The sequence below is a fragment of the Denticeps clupeoides genome, chromosome 4 (assembly GCF_900700375.1).
Source record: "Denticeps clupeoides chromosome 4, fDenClu1.1, whole genome shotgun sequence".
Taxonomy (NCBI): Eukaryota; Metazoa; Chordata; class Actinopteri; order Clupeiformes; family Denticipitidae; genus Denticeps; species Denticeps clupeoides.
In genome coordinates, this window is record NC_041710.1 from 4485039 (window position 1) to 4502890 (window position 17852).

Here is a 17852-nt window from a genome sequence, read left to right on the forward strand (position 1 = left end):
CTTTGACAGGCTGACAGCTGTCTCTGTTGCTAAACAGATTTCCCAGCTCGGCGTGAGCTGCATACATCGCCGCGTCCCAGCAGCATACGTACGGCTGGTGTCCCCCACCCCCCCACACACGCCCCCACTCGCACCTTTACAACAACACACCCATCTTTTCACGGCGGCCCGCGAGCCCACTGGCGGGATTTTTCGATCTGTGATTTCGCAGATCTGGCCCTCCGTAATTCGCTAAAAGCCTCAGCGCGAAACCAGCCCGCGAGAAAGAAACTTTCTGAGAGTGTCCACGCCTTAATAAAAAAAAAGGCGCCCTTCACTGGCCTGCTATTATCTTTTCATTAGGCCGCTAATTAATTTGAATTTAACGGCGCATTCATCACACCTCCTCTGCGCAGGGCCGAGTCGTTCCCCTCTGCGCTTTTGTTGGGTAAATTGGATGGCACTCTAAGTCATTGGTTTTGTGAGTGATGAGCCCGCCTTGTCTGCTCTTACGCAGAGTACGATGGTGCTCGACTCGGCTCGCCGTAATAGACTCCACTGGCACAGACTCTGGTGCTCTTCAAGGACAGAGTTGGAGACCTTCACACTGAGCCGAGGGATATTTTACGCTGCCTCAATTTTTTTTTTAATATCTGTTATATGTGTATTTAAAAAATTGCCTATTGGTTTTTGCAATTAAACACATTATGAATTGTGAAACACTGCAGCACAGCACACGGCGACACAACGGACTGTGTCCTCTGCTTTTAACCATAACCTTTAGTGAGCAGTGTGTGGGGACGGTGCTTTGCTCAGTGGCTCCTCAGTGGCATCTTGGCGGTTTGAAGTGAAGTGATTGTCACTTGTGATACACAGCAGCACAGTGAAATTTGTCCTCTGCATTTATCCCATCACCCTGAGTGAGCATCACCCAGGGAACACCCAGGCCACCACTGCCCCTGGAAGTCGAACCTTCCAATTACAGATCCGCTACTGCCCCAAATGTTCTTATACGGGACCTATGTACTGAGTACAGACCCTTTTAAAGTGTGAAGCCTACATGTTGGCGAAGTGAATGTCCTCTAGATGTCGTGCTCCTGTGAATGTCATTGGATTTGGGAGATATTTTATGCTTGACCATTGTACCAGAACATTATGATCTTCAGCACTTATTTGACCAAATTCCCATTATTATACCTGTAGGTGAGCTTGATGTGTATACAGAAGAAAGCCGCAGAACAGAATCAGACGATTTGTAGAAAAACAACGCTTGACAAGGCAGATCGTGGTTTGGAAGAAATATGTGAATGCTGGCTGGTGTCATTACTGGATGCTCTGGGTCGCAGCCTGACATTTTCCGGCCCAGGATAAACGACCTGACTGGCAGAATAAATCACCGTGGCACCACATTTGCTTTATCATACAATAAACCGTAACGCCGCTTGACGTGATGCGCAGTCTGCCATTCTGGTCAGAGTATTTGACAATGACAAATTGGTGCAGTGCACATTTGTACATCTCCCATGAATCATCAGTTTTGGCGTTTTCACACTGAGCAAGAACCTCTGAAGAGGTTTTTTAAAAAAAGTTCTAATGCACAGCAATGACAAGCTACAAAGGAAACACACACAATTCACTAGATACACTTCTAAGGGGGGGTGTATATTCATGCATGTGTGTGACGTCCCGCTGTGTGTGGTACTGTGTTGGCCTGCCCATTTAACTCTCTCTCTCCTTCTGTGTGTGTTCCATACAGTGTACAGTACAGGCCAAACATTTGCACACACCTTCTTGTAGCGTCTGCGTAGGATCACAGATGGTTGATCTTCAAAGAACCTTTTAACCTTTGACATTTACATACCAATTACAACCCTGGACCCTCACTCTGATCGTCCCGTCTTCCCCCACTGTCACAAATGTAGCGTCTGCGTAGGATCATAGATGGTTGATCTTCAAAGAACCTTTTAACCTTTGACATTTACATACAAATTACAACCTGGACCCTCAGCCTGATTGTCCCGTCTGCCCCCACTGTCACCAAGACGATGCGAAACAGACGGGGTCTGCAAACTGCTCATCGGGGCTCCAAGCTTCAAAGCATTCCAAAGACCTCCTACCTGGCCCCACCGTCGCAATACACAATCACGCACACACTTAAAACATATTGTCTGTATCTTGTGCTAGGAATATGTGATTATAAGTGGATCCCGTATATGCACGCGTTGTGTGTACGTTCCCTTGTATGAATTATACTAGTTACAACTTTCTATTGTACATTAGGTAAACTTTAATTACCTATAATTAAGTGTATAAGTGTATCTCTACTTTCCTACCTCCTAAAGGTCCCTTTCTTGGTGTCAGAAGGAACTTCTCTTTACTACTGGAACAGTGATGCATACCATGTGATCACAAAATACATCATACAATTCCTATAAGGTAGAAATTGTAACTGCAACAAACTACAGTCTCTCTCTGGACCAGCCATAAACATTCCGGTCAGTCGTAAACCCAGACAAAGGGAACTTCTCCCGCCAAAATGTCACACTTGTGATTGGCTATTCAGGCCACATGATGGGCGTGCCAGAAAACATTCAAAAAGGAGCGTCACACAGGCACGAATGCTCAGATTTTCTCTTCTTCCTTCCGAGACACCTCTTTCAACACTTTGACTCTTTTGGCAAAATTTACCTTCAAGAAGAACTTCCAGCGCCAGACCTAAGGATCGAGGATCGTGACCCTACCGCATCAGGACTCCCTTACATGAAACAAGGACCAATGCAAGTAACTATTTAGATGCACGTGTAAACCCCTTTTTAAGGTGAACTTAAGAATTCTCTGACGATTCTCATTAGGCTGTGGTTAATTGATGTGTAATACTGCCATTCTCTTTTCATCACTTTCCTTTACCCTGTATGTATATGTTTGTCTAATTGTTGTATGTTAGCTATAGCCGTGTTTATTAAAATCTTTAAATTCACAATCGTTTGTTTCTGTGTGCTGCTCACAGCTGAGTCACTGAACGTTGACCTTTTAAGCTACATGCTAAGTTACTGCTAGCACGCAGAGTCAGGAAAGCTACCTTTCCTGGCCAAAAGGGGGGGATGATCGTTCCCAGAATTGATGGATAATTAATTTATCTGCTCCGTGAACGGACAGATCAAGTAATTGTAACATTAATTCTGCTACAGCTTATCCCCAAATCTAGTCTAAATGTCTATTATTAATTATAACCAGTTATAATTAATTCTAGATATTTCCTCTTGAGCTAATTCGTTACATTCTCATTCAATGTGTTTTCTTTATTTTCATGACCATTTACGTTGGTAGATTCTCACTGAAGGCATCAAAACTATGAATGAACACATGTGGAGTTATGTACTTAACAAAAAGTGGAGACCTGGCCTCCACAGTCACCGGACCTGAACCCAATCCAGATGGTTTGGGGTGAGCTGGACCGCAGACTGAAGGCAAAGGGGCCAAAAAGTGCTAAACACCTCTGGAAACTCCTTCAAGACTGTTGGAAAAGCATTTCAGGTGACGACCTCTTGAAGCTCATCGAGAGAATGGCAAGAGTGTGCAAAGCAGTAATCAGAGCAAAGAAACTAGAATATAAAACATGTTTTCAGTTATTTCACCTTTTTTTGTTAAGTACATAACTCCACATGTGTTCATTCATAGTTTTGATGCCTTCAGTGAGAATCTACCAACGTAAATGGTCATAAAAATAAAGAAAAGGTGTAGATTTTTATGTAAAAAAAATCTGTGTTCGCACCAAAGTCAACTCCATGTTGTTACCACAGCGATTAGTAATCATATCAAAGTTATAAAGTGGCACTGTTGTGTTCATTGATTCTGAAGTTCTCTCCTTGTTTTAGATAAAATATTGAATACTGTATTTGTTGCAATAGGGAGGTTGACTACTTTTATGAAAACTGCAAATACAAAGGTTTGAAGGTTTCCTATGAGAGTCTAGAGAATCCAGTGGAGCAGCCCAAACGTCCCTGGCAGATGGAGTTATGTATTGCACCAAGCCGTCAGGTGCTTTCAGTCCTGTGAGTTGTGTGATGATTGACTGGGCTGAGATGAGGAGAATTTGGAGGCCAAGTCAACACGTCAAAGTTGAAGGGATTTTCTTGGTCTGTGGCAAACAGCCACATGAATGCAGGACCCATCAAAGCATTGCCTAAAGCATCACACTTTCTCCACTGGCTTGTTTTCTTCCTATATTCCAGGCTTTTTCTTTTGTTTTCCTGACTATTTTCTGACCAGAAATCCCAATATACTTACATTTATGGCATTCATTCTGAGCAACGTAAATTTACAAATACATAAGAGCCCTATTTAATCTAAATTCTAGGGATTTAATTCCTAAAATGTCATTCTTTTTTTCCAACTTACAATCAGTAGTTACAGGGACAGTTCCCCTGGAGACACTCAGGGTTAAGTGTCTTACTCAGGGACACAATGGTAGTAAGTGGGATTTGAACCTGGGTCTTCTGGTTCAAAAGCGAGTGTGTTACCCACTAGGCTACTACCACCTAACTGTATACAGCAAATAGCTGCACAGTACTGTTCGAACTTTGGTCTTGGTGACACTGGGAGTCAGGTTGTTACTCCGGCACCAGTCCAACAGATGTTTTATCTCCACTCTGTAGGCAGACTCATCGTTGTTGGTGATGAGCCCCAGAACTGTTGCGTCGTCTGCAAACTTGATGAGGTGGTTCGAACTGTCGTGTGTCAGCAGAGGGAACAGCGGTGGGCTGAGCAGTCTGAGGACCTTGGAGGTGTTATTTCCTATAGACACAGACTGAGGCCTTTTTCCCAGAAGGTCCAACTTCCTCACCAGCTTCTGAGGGATGACAGCATTGAATGCTGAGCTGAAATCGATAAACAGCATTCTGGCTTAAGTGTCTTTGTTTTGTCGAGGTGGGAGAGGGTTGTTTGTAGGGCAGACGAGACAGTTAGGCAAACGGATCCAGATTCTGTGGGAGCTGGGTCTTCGTGTGCCTCAAAACCAGCCTGTCAAAGCACCGCACAATGATGGGTGTGAGTGCTATGGGCCGGTAGTCAGTTGGGATGATCTTGGTGATTTTGAGGCAGGTTGGTACCACGACTGAACTCAGGATGAAGATGTCTACAAGCTGGTCAGCACACGTCCAGGAACGTTGTCTGGTCCTGCCGCTGACTCTGCGGAGGGTCGTCCCGTGGAAAGACAGAGAACCGAAAACAGACAGATGAAATATTTTGCAAAATGCACGCAATCTAGATGACATAACGCCGGTTTCATGGCGAAGCGTTGTAAAAAAAACGGCGGCCCTTCAGAACACCGTTTAAAAAAAAGAAAAGAAAAGACCGGCTCCGCCCAGGACAAGGCCGACGTCGTTACGTCACACGGTGGGCGGGGACTGCGTGAGCGTCGCTGACGCCGAGCGCACCGTGAGTACCGTACTGCCGCCGAAACACACTTTCTAGAGCCGTAAACTCCTCCAACTGCTCCTTATATTGAGGAGTATTATCTCATTACCGCACTGTTCCGTTTCTTTATTAATTTCTTTAGTTTATCGCAGTCTGTCTCATTGTTGTTTTTTGGTTAAATGTCACTCTTGTTACTGTGTGTGTCCGCTGCCTGCACTTTATTTCAGTGTGTAACGTTGTTTAAACGTTACATGTAGCACCAGGCTCCGGAGAAACGTTGTTTCATTTCACTACATACATAACATATATGTAGCTGAAATGAAATATAGCTCAACTCGACACTGGCTGCAATCGTGCTGGTCAACTTTCGGCATTATGCTGGAAAGGAGGAAATTAATGCAGGAAAAAAGAGTGCAACTTTTTATATTTCCCCATGTGCTCTGGTTGTGAAAAATGTCTGCAGCCCTTTTCTCATGAGAAGCAGTCCAGTCGTGTCAGGCCAGTCAGACCAGTAAAACACGACTTGAAGATCAGAGGCTGCTGCCAGTGGTTTCTCCGAACCCGCCCCGCATGTCCCTTCAATACATTTACATTTATATTTACAGCATTTATCAGACGTCCTTATCCAGAGCGACATACAGTCAGTCCCCCCCTGGAGACACTCAGAGTTAAGTGTCTTGCTCAGGGACACAATGGTAGTAAGTGGGGTTTGAGTGTGGTGATTGTGTGTCACTAGGCTACTACCGAAAATATCAGGGTGGTGCTGGCCTAGTGGGTAATGCACTTGCCTATGAACCAGAAGACCCAGATTCAAACCCCACTTACTACCATTGTGTCCCTGAGCAAGACACTTAACCCTGAGTGTCTCTAGGGGGGGACTGTCCCTGTAACTACTTATTGTAAGTCGCTCTGGATAAGGCTGTCTGATAAATGCTCCTAGTTTCTGGCCCCCAAGGGCACTGATTGTCATGTGCTTTGACCAGGCGATTCCATTCCCGGGGTTTTCAAATCGTCTACTTAATTTACATCGCCTAGGCTCAGATCGTAGCCGTTTGAATGAGTCGCTCAGTCACAAAGGAAAATTAATACATTTTCAAGTGTATTTAATATCACCTATCACCTGAGGACACACAGACCATTGTTATGCAAAAAGGCCGATATCATATGAATAAATATGGCTTCACTCTCTCAGGACGAGCAAAGCTCTTGACCACACCGGCCCTATAGTGCAGCCGATCATCTCGCCGAGCAGGACGATGCTGCAGTGGGCGCTGGGCGCGTTACTCCTCCTGTTCTGCTGCCTGGACGTGTGGTACTACCTGCGCGTGGCCGCGGCCGTGGCCCGGGCGTGGCTTCAGCCCCCGGTGTGGGACGTCCTGGGCGAGCAGACAGTGGGCGGGCGAGTGCTGCCTCGCGACATGGACCTGTGCCACATGAACAACGCCCGGTACCTGCGGGAGTGCGACTTTGCCCGCTTTTCTCTTTACATGCGCAATGGGGTGTTCAAGGCTGTCAGAGCCCTGGGGGCCACGATGGTGGTCGGGGCGACCACCATCCGCCTCAGGAGGGCGCTGTGTGTCGGGGAAGCTTTCCAGCTACGTAGCCGCATAGTCACCTGGGACGAGAAGTCCTTTTTTGTGGAGCAGCGTTTCGTTTCCAGGAAGGACGGCCTTGTGTCCGCAGTCATGTTCTGTAAGCAGAACGTCGTTCGGAGCAGCCCAGACAAAATCTTGCAGTTCCTGTGCAAAAGAAAGGTCGGTCCACGACGCCAGTAGTGTTGCGGAATCTTCTCGCTTGAATCAAAACTGCCTGTTGCGAGCTGGATTTGTGTTTGCGTTTCAGGTGGAATGCCCCGAGGTCCCAGCGGATTTGCAGCACTGGATCGACTTCATTGCGGCCAGCAGCCAGGCCTTACGAGCAGAGAGTGGACTGGATGACCGAAGCAAGTGAGGGTGGAATTGGATCTGATGGCCAAAATCAAATATCTGCACGTGTGAGGGGACTTACATGCTGGAAAACGTAACATGCATCAGTTTCATATTGTGGACTGATGAATGGATTTTATTTTGGTGAGTAACTAAATAAAATTGGTGGTGCAGAGTTGCTTGTGTGTTCGTGTTATTTGTGCAGCGACTTTCACAAAGATTTTGAGAACTTTAACCCTGATATAAAATGAAAAAGTATGCAGATTCACTCAATCACAGGCTTGCTTTTGTAAAATGTGCATTTATGTAATTGTAAATAAATAATTGTGAAGTGATTGTCACATGTGATACACAGCAGCACAGCACACGGTGCACACAGTGAAATTTGTCCTCTGCATTTAACCCATCACCCTTTAGTGAGCAGTGGGCAGCCATGACCAGCGCCCGGGGAGCAGTGTGTGGGGACGGTGCTTTGCTCAGTGGCACCTCAGTGGCACCTTGGCGGCTCGGGATTCGAACCGGCAACCTTCTGATTACGGGGTCGCTTCCTTAACCGCTAGGCCACCACTGTATACGTATGGCTTTTTTACTTTTACATTATCAGCTGCAGTGATTTGTTAAGGATTTGTTAAAATTGTTAATAATTAATCAACTTAAAGTCTCCATTTAAACATTCGCAATAAAACCAATTCAAAGGTTTTTCTTGTAAATTATGACAGTGACATTCCTCGCCACAGCCAGTGTACATTTTTATTATGGAACAGCTCAATAAAAGGCATTAATAATTAATTAATATTAATAATAATAACTTCTGTCCACGACCTTACAGCGTGTGCGTGTTAATTATAAGGCGCAGTGCACGATGGTCAGAACTTGTAGTAACCAGATGCGCCCAGAAGCCCACATGGTGGTCACGTGCTTTCACGGCAGCCTCTGATTGGTCAAAGAAATCGGGCTCGACCGAGTGACGTTAAAACGATCTCGTCTCTGGTGGTTCTGAGTTGTGACATGCTGGCGACAGAGCATCCGAACCGGCCCGGTGGATTTTAATGCGTACTCGTCAGGCTCGCCAGTCTGCCCGACGCCGCGGCAGACACCCGGAAGTGACGTCACACGCCGCACCCGGAACCGGCGTATTGCACACCTTTTATTACATCAAGCACTGGATTCGCGCTCCTTGTAAGTAAAACGCATTTCGTCCCGAATATACGCATATTTACAATTATATTCCATAAGTGCTGACTTTCTTTTGATTTGTTACAAGCCGCAGCTTCTGTAACGACCTCCTCTGACGATGTTATGGGGTCCCTGCAGCATCCAGCGGCAGCCTTTGCACTGTTATCAACTTAGTTTAGTTACCATCCCGCATTCCTCTAGGCCTGAGTTGACTGTCAAGTGGTCTATGATGCCTGTCTGTCTCTGCCATGCTGTCGCCTTTGGTGTCTGAATTGCTGGCTGTTCGTGTTGTGGAATGAGGTGTGTCTTGTTCGCAGGCCAGGGATGATGCTGTGGGTCCTGTCTGGGCTGCTCCTCTTGTTCGGCAGCCTCGACGTGTGGTACTTCTTGCGGGGGATCTGGGTGGTGGTAAAGGCCTGGTGGCAGGGCCCGGTTAAGGATGTCCTCGCGGAGCAAACGGTTGTGGGTCGGGTGCTTCCCCACGATTTGGACTACATGGGCCACATGAACAATGCCCGGTACCTGAGGGAGTGTGACTTCGCCCGCTTCGTGTACTACACTCGTAGCGGAATGTTCAGAGCGGTGCACGCGCTCAGGGCCTCAATGGTGGTGGGCGCAAGCACCATCCGCTACCGCCGGTCCCTTGAGCTGGGCGAGGCCTTTGATCTGCGAAGCCGCATTGTCACCTGGGATGACAAGTCATTTTATGTGGAGCAGCGGTTCATCTCCCAGAAGGATGGTTTTATTTCTGCAGTTATGCTTTCCAGACAAAATGTCATTCGGAGCACCCCAGAAAAGATCCTGGAGCTCCTTTGCAAGAGAAAGGTGACCGTAGTCTTAAATCATATTTGTTGTGTAGAATAAAAATGCTTAAGAAGATGATCGCCCGCATTTTTCCATCTATCTGAATAGTGCAATTCTTCTCAGGTGGAATGTCCTGATATCCCGTCAGACCTCCAGCACTGGATTGAATTCATCTCAGCCAGCAGTCAAGCTCTGAGAGCGGAGTGTGGACTGGATGAGAAGACCAAATAAAGAGGAGTGCAGGCCAGTTGAGGTGGCCAGCCCACCTACAATCGTTATAAAGGCATTACTCTGTCATTCTGTCATACTCTGTCATTGTTTGTGTACATGACCCCCCCCCCAACATGTTTAATGCTTATTACTCTGAATGTGTGACGTGTGTGTTTTAGGGAAAATCCGCATGAGGGATTATGCATTAGCACCTTTATTTGAGCTTTGTCTCTTAAAGATTGACCAAAGGCACAATATGACTGAACAAAAAAAAAATCTGTGCATGGATAAAACATAGTGGGATTTCTCAGTTAGGCAAGTCAATTTAACAGTTTGTAATAGAACATTTAATAATAATCCTGCTAACTGAGAAATCAAGTACTGTACTGTGATCAGTAGGGCTGGGTGATGTTCTTGAATATCTGTCATTTTTTGCACTATGTCGTGCATAGTATATATTTCATTATATTATATATTACATTATGGAAACACGATGGCAGCTCATGTGCTTTGTACTTATGATGAGGAACAATTTATTTATTTATTTTAAATAATGCTCTTAATTATGGTGCTTAATTATACTAAGCCCGTTTTCAAGGAACCTAGTTGAAATATTTATTTTATTTAGAAAATATGTTTAATTATAAATTAATATTAGAAATATCTTAAATTGACCAACCCGAGCAACCAATTCCAGATGAACACAAATTCCTGACCTGCTCTGTTTGAGTAAAAGGTGAACAAAGTGCTCATTTGGACTGGACTACTACCATCAAATGATTCAGATTCATATTCTCTGTTTTAGTTTTACTGAATGCATGTGAATGCATTACTGTTTCAGCCTAGTATCTTCTTTTTGCATATTGTACTTTTTCCCCCAAATAAGGGGTACGCAGGGTTAAAACAGCATGTTTGGCTAGCACAGGAGTATGGCTAGTACTCATGGTCTTATGGTGCATAATTTTTATGGGGCTCATATTTGGCCACGACTAGACATTGTGACAACCCGGGACAAGCATTGGGAGCAAGTGTGTTTCATACTAAATATTTATGGAAGAGAATCTATGATGTTATTTAATTGAATGTCTGTGGTATATCTGTTTGTCCTTTGCATCTTGTTTTTGGCCCAACCCGAACATATTTATTTCAGTTCATTTAATTTCTTTTAGTTTTGAACATGGTGTGTTTTGTGATTTTAGAATACAATATGTAATTGACACTAAATGTCAAGATTTCCTTCTAGCCTATAGCCTAAGCTACTGGTTGTTAAATGCACTGGAAATGTTATAATTGCCCTGTTTATGTATGTAAATGGTGCTCGGTTTGGAAAATGTGGCATGGAACACCAATAAACAGAGGAAGAATACTTGACCAGTGTTCTGCATTGTACGTTCTTTTTATTTTTCCTTCAGGCAAACTGCAATTCACCTACTGAATCTTTCTGAATGAATAATTACGCCCAGAGGATCTTTCCTGTTCATCGTTGTATAATCTGCAGCTCTGCCATAGAGGTGACCTTGTTCCAGAACTCTTGTGTACGTTCTGCCATCTAGTGTCTGCACAGCGCCGCTGTTCGGGCCTATTCACCGCGCACAGAGGATTGTGGGTACGCCACAATGCGGTCTCTTATGTAGATTAATCTGGAGCAGGCAGATGCCTCGCTGGCTGTCTGCTCCTCCCCCGTACCCCTCCCCCTCCTGTCAGAGACTGCCACACAGGCCACTCCCCCGGTCATGTGACCTACTTCCTGCAAAAACAAAGCTGACTCTGCTCGCTCTGCCGCCTGGGCTGCAGCCGCAGCGCCGCGTTCTGTTTTTTAAAGGTTAGGTGAAAATGGCGCAAGCTGGTGTTTTCCTAGAGCACGACCAGTTCAACTGTTCCATCTGCCTAGACGTTCTGAAGGACCCTGTCACCATTCCCTGTGGACACAGCTACTGTAAAGGCTGCATTACGGGTTACTGGGATCAAGATGATTTTCTGGGAGTCTACGGCTGCCCCCAGTGTAGGCAGACCTTCTCTCCCAGGCCCGTGTTGGGCAGAAACACCATGCTGGCCGACATTGTGGAGAAACTGAAGAACACGGGATTCCGGGATGCTCCATCAGAGGATTCCCTGGCTGCGCTCGGAGACGTGGAATGTGATGTTTGCACCGGCAGAAGAAACAAGGCTGTCAAGTCCTGTCTGGTGTGCCTGGCGTCCTACTGTGAGTCTCACATCCAGCCTCACTATGAATCACTGGCCTTTCAGAAGCACAGCCTGGTGGCTCCTTTCAGTAGACTGCAGGAGAAGCTCTGCCCCCACCATGACAAGCTGCTGGAGGTGTTCTGTCGCACCGACCAGCACTGCATTTGCTATCTGTGCCTCACTGACAAACATAAGGGTCATGACACAGTGCTAGCTGTCGCTGAAATGAAAGACAAAAAGGTGAGACCAAAAGCACGGTTCATATGCAATTACGTGTGATACGATAATCTATATATTTATACACACACACTGTGAATGATGAAACTGTGATTTCAACAGAATGAACTGGGAGAGGTGCAGAGATGTTCTCAGCAGGCAATACAGGAGAGGGAGAAAGAGTTGGACCGACTGAAACAGTCCATGACGACTCTCACAGTAAGACCGATCCGCTGAAGTTCGATTAAATGGCATCACTGGCATGTAATGCCATGCATTGGAGACGAGATCTGTAGGGATGTGAAATGATAAGATGTTCTACCGGGGCTTAGTTTAGGCCCCACGTGTCACGTGGACAGCTGCAAAGTTCACACCCCTCCATGACCTTACATTCCTAAGATAAGGTCAGCCACATGAATGTTAACATTGCAAGTCAATTCAGCTTAAACACAGCTCAAAACAGCCAAAAAGGGAGAATCTATAAAACTAATAATAATTATTCTGTATTAATTAAAAAGTAAAATTAACATCGGAGTTGTTTTTCTTCTTCTCCTCACAGCTTTCAGCACAAGCTGCTTTGGTGGAGAGCGAGCGGATATTTACCGAGCTGGTCGCCTCCATCGAGAGGAGGCGCTCCGAGGTGAAGGAGCTGATCAGGGCTCATGAGAGGGCAGCCATGGGCCACGCCGACGTTCTGCTGCGGCAGCTGGAAAAAGAGATCTCGGAACTGAAGAAACGCGACTCTGAGTTGCTGAGGCTCACCCAGACTGAAGACCACATCAGCTTCCTTCAGGTACCACGCGTGTTTGTCATGAAATGCTCTGGCTGGGTATCGATTTGCTCTTTATCACCAATGGACAAGACGGACAGACACAGAGTAACGCGTCACTGTTGGTTCTTGTCTCGGCACCAGGGTTGCCACTCGGTTCGTGTCCAGCCTGCCCATGCAGACATGCCAAAAGTCAATCCCAACCCAAGCTTCAGCCCGGTCATTGGGGTCATGTCTGAATTTCAAGCCCTTTTGGAGGATGTCTGCCAGGGTGGATCTGTCAATATCTCAGAGACGGGTAAGCGTTTCATTATCAAACCGTGCTGAATACACCGAATATGGGATTCGGTGTATTCAGGGATTTGAACCAGCAACCTTCTGATTGTGGGTCTGTTTCCTTACCTGCCGGGGCAATTCACTGCCCTCGGTGTGTATTGGTTAGCAATGTGGCCTCGCACCACTGTGGTTTTGAGTATGAATGCTCACTCAGACCTTCTCTGCGTGCAGAGTTTGCATGCTCTCCCCATGTTGACATGGGTTCCCTCCGGGTTCTCCGGTTTCCAACAATAGGTGGACTGGTGACTCTGTGTGTGTGTTTCCTTGCACCCAGTGTCCCAGGATAGGCCAGGATTGTGTTACAATGCAATGTGGCTCATGAGCCGTTCTGGGAGTTGATTCATGCAGTAATGTAGTTCACTGTGGGCATCAATTCAAGTTGTACATTGGCAGTTATCAGTAGATAAATGGCTCTTATCTATCAGTTTAAGATCTTGCAGGTGAAGTCTGAGAATTCACTCTCTGGCTAAGATTTACCATCCACATGGGAGTAGTGGAGTAGTGTGGTCAGATTCTCTAGCTGTAGCATTTTAAACTTGTTTTATTATATACAATCAAGTGCAGTCATATAATGCATACCATCACATATGGCGAGCAGTTAAGGAAGTGACCCCGTAATCAGAAGGTTCGATCCTCCAAGGTGCCACTGAGCAAAGTCCCCACACACTGCTCCCTGGGCACCTGTCATGGCTGCCTACTGAAAGTGAAAGTGAAGTGACTGTCATTGTGAGACACTGCAGCACAGCACACGAAATGTGTCCTGTGCTTTTAACCATCACACTTGGTCAGTAGTGGGCAGCCATGACAGGCGCCCGGGGAGCAGTGTGTGGGGACTTTGCTCAGTGGCACCTTGGATCAGGATTCAAACCGGCAACCTTCTTCCTACCGCCGCTTTCTTAACTGCTAGGCCACCACTGCCCCCCAAAAAACTATTTTTTACAGCTCTGGATATTGATGTAGGCTTATCATTGAAGATCTTTCTCACCACTGAACCACTGGATTGTCTATTTTATTAGATTGAGAATTGTGTAAGAAATTGCCTGGTGCAGGTCTGATGAGATATACACAGAAATGGGAATTTTTACTATTACTGAATAGTAAAAATGAACGTAATAGCAGCTATGCATTCGATTCCTGTTGGACTTTTCATGTTGGGTTTTTTTGTCTGTTTTTCTGTTGGCAGTAAAGGATATTACCGTTGTAGAGTGCCCAAAACCAAAAACTGACATAGAGCCAGCACAAGGTGGGTGTCTGTACAGTCAAACCTTTTACAAATATCAGTGTACTTTGACACAAATGGCCTCACATTCAAACAATGCTCAAAGCCCCTAGTGAGCAGGTCAAAGGTCAAATCTCTAAGGCAAGAAACGGGAACCCACCCTCCCCTGGTCGGCACTGGATTAGCAGAGTCCGGTTTTGTGTTAGTAATGACGTGTTGTAATCTATAGTAATAAGTAAAATCATTTAATATTTTATTGTGCACAAATTTCAAATGCTGCATTGCTGTGTAACTTTTACATAAAAAGAACACTTTTGTGGGAAATCCAGTTTTTCAATGCTACAAAAATTCACTGGTGCAACATTTTTAAATTTAAACTTTGATCTGGACCTTTTATTGTGATGCTGTTCTCAGTGTTAACACTGATTCCAGATATTCAGTACCTACAAATAGAGAGTATGCAGTATTTCAGTATTTTAAGTCTGCGTCTGCTTACAGCAACAGCAGAAATAGCTCCGGTTTTTGGCCTAAACATCCCTGCGCCGACCTTCCTTGGGGGTCAAGTTCCTGGTTTCACTTTTTCAAATTTTGGTAAGTAAATGAATTGCACTAGGTGCCGTCCAGTAAGGAGCTTACTGCATATTGTAACAAATATTTTCAACTCAGGCACAAGGCCCTCAGGTTCACGGATCAAAGTGCGACGAAGACGGAGGTAGCCTGGATCACGGACAAAATATACCTGATCAGAAACACTATCTACAGTACCTGCCAAATGGTTTTGTTGGAGTTACAGGAACTACTGCATGCTTTACTTACTTATTTACAGTATTTAATGTTTCATATATTAGGATTTGTACATATGGGTAAATGAAACCAGGTTGCTGGTGCTGCCAAATGCCTTTAGAAACATGGTGGAGAAGCATCCTGATTGAACTTAGCCCATTGGAATACCAGTGTAACATATGACTGAGGTTTGCTAGTACTTTAAATACACGACTCAAAAAAATAAAAGGCACACAAAAATAAGACATCCTAGATCTGAATGAATTAAATATTAAATACTTTGTTCTTTACATAGTTCTATGTGCTGACAACAAAATCACACAAAAATGGAAATGAAATTTATCACCCCATGGAGTTCTGGGTTCGGAGTCACACTCAGAACTAAAGTGGAAAAACTGAGGCTCAGTAGTGGGCGTGGCCTCCTCGAGCTTGCATGACCTCCCTACAATGCGTGGACACGCCCCTGATGAGGTGGCGGACACGTCTCCTGAGGGATCACCTCCCAGACCTGGACTAAAGCATCCACCAACTCCTGGACCGTCTGTGGTGCAAAGTGGTGGTGGCAGACGGAGCGAGACATGATGTGCTCAATTGGATTCAGGTCTGGGGAGCGGGCGGGCCAGCCTATAGCATCAACGCCTTCGTCTTGCAGGAACTGTTTATTGGGGATGTCTTGATAATTGCCTATAATTTCAGGCAGTGAAATAGATTGTCAATCAGTGTTGAGTCCGTAAAATGACTGATTTCACTGAAGTCTTGATTGACATTAGTTACATTTTGTCATTTACATGTTCCCTTTATTTTATTGAGCCGTGTTTTATTGATCCTACCTGACTGGCCTGTTTCCCAGATGGGAAGTGTGGTGCAGCTATTTCACATTAGCATTAGTTATCGACCAATCTGCACACAGCAAGAACTGAAATGGTTCAGTGAAATGGTTGTTTGCAAAAAAAAACCTGCCCTGGCTGTGCGTGTCTTTTAACACGGTTTATGTGGCCACCTTACATGTATGGGCCCTAGGAGTCACGCACAATCATCAGTGGTTAATCAAAAAAGCATCTTGTCTATTGCAGTAGAATAAGCTGTTTTGTTATTGGTGCTGTACATACTGCTTTGCTGAAAATTAAGAACAAAAGATTTTAATAAATAATAATAATAATAGTCTTTTGGCAATATTTGTAAAGGCAGAGTTTTGATGAAATAAAATTCTTAAAGTATTTTTTGTGCTGTTTTTTTTGTTTGTTTTATTCTCCTTGTAATGGTTAAATTGTGTAAAGAATCTCAGTCCTATCCCAAGTAAGGTCTCTATCGCTCAATCAATATGCAACAATGGAGGCAAAACCACCATTAGATAAATCTCCAATCCCACCTTCATCCTGAACACCTCGTTATCTAGGTCAGGATCATTGGGATGGACTTATTATAAAATGCACCAGGCTCAAGGTGCAAAAACTATATTGTGACAATTGGCTTTAAACACACGAACTTTAATGACTCTTAGCCTATAGGTTTTAATATGGAATTGGCCCATCAATTCCATATGTGCAGCTAGAGCAGCTTCAACTCTTCTGTGAAGGCATCCAGATTTCCAGAAGGTTTAGGAGTGTGTTAATGGGAATTTTGTTTTTGTGGGGTCAGGCACTGATGTTACATGAGATTTCTCTGTGTCAATTCATTTGACATCCATCCTGGAGGGTTGAGGTCAGGCTGAAGCCAGTCAAGTTCCTCCACACCAACCTGCATGATCCAGGTCTTTACAGACCTTGCTTTGTGCACTGGTGCACAGTCACGTTAGGATTTCATTAAACTAAAATAAGGACCTTGCTCAGAGCTCAGCAGGGCCGCCTACTCTCGTTGCTGATTTGTTTGGTTGCTTCGGTGCTGTTTGGAGATGAAACCCGAGAACCCACCTGACCACCTGTTTCCCCCCAGCAGCTCTCCTTTAGTTCTCACCGCCCATTCAGCAGATGTGCTCTCAGATCCGGAGCATTTTAGTGGACCAGGACCGGTTTTGTTGTCCCAGCTGTCTGGAAGTCCTGAGAGACCCTATGACTACACTGTGTGGACACAGCTACTGTATGGACTGCATCAGGGGTCACTGGAATAAAAATGAGCAGAAGGATGCCTACGGCTGCCCCCAGCGTAGGCAGACCTTCTCTCCCAGGCCGGTTTTGGGCAGAAACACTATGCTGGCGGAGATTGTGGAGAAACTAACAGACAACTGGACTCCAAGCGTCTGCCCTGTCCAACAGTCACATCAAAGTCACTTGAAGAGTCACCAAGAGCGAAACCACAGGAAGCCACACAAAGTCGGCGAGGCCATGACACAGGGGCAGGACGGGTTGTGCTCTTTTCACAACAAACCGCTGGTGGCCTACTGCCGCGCCGACCACAGATCCATCTGCGTACAGTGCAGAGCAGAAGGGCACCGGGCACATGATGTAGTTTCAGCGGATGCAGAAAGAACGGAGAGACAGGTACGTATTCTAGGTCAAACATACATGTGAGACACTTGGAATGTTCCTGTAACTACTGATTCCAAGGGCATCTAATCAAGGCTGTAAATGTAAAAATGTACATTTTCTGGTATCCAGTGTGAGAAACTTGTTTATTTGGCAAAGAGAACCAAGATAGGCATTAAAAACAGCGCTTTCCATACAGCAGTAAGGTTAAACGATTTTGTAAGTTTAAATTTAGTTACACGGATACTATGACCGTTGTCTGTACGCAGCGGTCCTGAAATACAGCGATAGTATTTCACGTCGCTCTCTGCTTCTATATTTACATTTACAGCATTTATCTGGCACCCTTATCCAGAGCGACTTACAATCAGTTA

General features: G+C 45.2%; 3 protein-coding genes across 4 annotated transcripts; all 3 read left to right on the forward strand.

Moving 5' to 3' along the window:
* Positions 1 to 4541: 4541 nt before the first annotated feature.
* On the forward strand, positions 4542 to 7788 carry LOC114787995 (protein THEM6-like). 2 transcript variants are annotated; one of them, XM_028976046.1, is made up of 4 exons: positions 4542 to 5415; positions 6587 to 7148; positions 7237 to 7463; positions 7737 to 7788. In XM_028976046.1, exons 2-3 carry the CDS (start codon positions 6651 to 6653, stop codon positions 7342 to 7344), a joined length of 606 nt encoding a protein of 201 aa, XP_028831879.1. In that variant the 5' UTR covers positions 4542 to 5415; positions 6587 to 6650; the 3' UTR covers positions 7345 to 7463; positions 7737 to 7788. The 2 variants fall into 2 exon arrangements, with proteins under 2 accessions (XP_028831879.1, XP_028831880.1); XM_028976047.1 differs by lacking the exon at positions 4542 to 5415 and having other exon boundaries at positions 6247 to 7148.
* A 6-nt stretch (positions 7789 to 7794) lies between these two features.
* On the forward strand, positions 7795 to 10880 carry LOC114787994 (protein THEM6). Its single transcript, XM_028976045.1, has 3 exons — positions 7795 to 8498; positions 8813 to 9320; positions 9423 to 10880. The coding sequence occupies exons 2-3, from the start codon at positions 8820 to 8822 to the stop codon at positions 9528 to 9530; spliced, it is 609 nt and encodes a 202-aa protein (XP_028831878.1). The 5' UTR covers positions 7795 to 8498; positions 8813 to 8819; the 3' UTR covers positions 9531 to 10880.
* A 355-nt stretch (positions 10881 to 11235) lies between these two features.
* ftr67 (finTRIM family, member 67) lies at positions 11236 to 16234 on the forward strand. Its single transcript, XM_028976031.1, has 7 exons — positions 11236 to 11933; positions 12033 to 12128; positions 12469 to 12702; positions 12823 to 12976; positions 14198 to 14257; positions 14732 to 14824; positions 14900 to 16234. Exons 1-7 carry the CDS (start codon positions 11343 to 11345, stop codon positions 14947 to 14949), a joined length of 1278 nt encoding a protein of 425 aa, XP_028831864.1. The 5' UTR covers positions 11236 to 11342; the 3' UTR covers positions 14950 to 16234.
* The last annotated feature ends 1618 nt before the right edge of the window (positions 16235 to 17852 follow it).

Excerpts from the sequence above, each read along its gene's own strand:
- LOC114787995 (XM_028976046.1), top strand. The coding sequence starts at position 6,651 with ATGCTGCAGTGGGCGCTGGGCGCGTTACTCCTCCTGTTCTGCTGCCTG. Across the intron at positions 7,149-7,236 it reads AGTTCCTGTGCAAAAGAAAG|GTGGAATGCCCCGAGGTCCC; the intron begins GTCGGTCCACGA and ends TTTGCGTTTCAG.
- LOC114787994 (XM_028976045.1), top strand. The coding sequence starts at position 8,820 with ATGATGCTGTGGGTCCTGTCTGGGCTGCTCCTCTTGTTCGGCAGCCTC. Across the intron at positions 9,321-9,422 it reads AGCTCCTTTGCAAGAGAAAG|GTGGAATGTCCTGATATCCC; the intron begins GTGACCGTAGTC and ends AATTCTTCTCAG.
- ftr67 (XM_028976031.1), top strand. The coding sequence starts at position 11,343 with ATGGCGCAAGCTGGTGTTTTCCTAGAGCACGACCAGTTCAACTGTTCC. Across the intron at positions 11,934-12,032 it reads CTGAAATGAAAGACAAAAAG|AATGAACTGGGAGAGGTGCA; the intron begins GTGAGACCAAAA and ends TGATTTCAACAG. Across the intron at positions 12,703-12,822 it reads ACCACATCAGCTTCCTTCAG|GGTTGCCACTCGGTTCGTGT; the intron begins GTACCACGCGTG and ends TCTCGGCACCAG.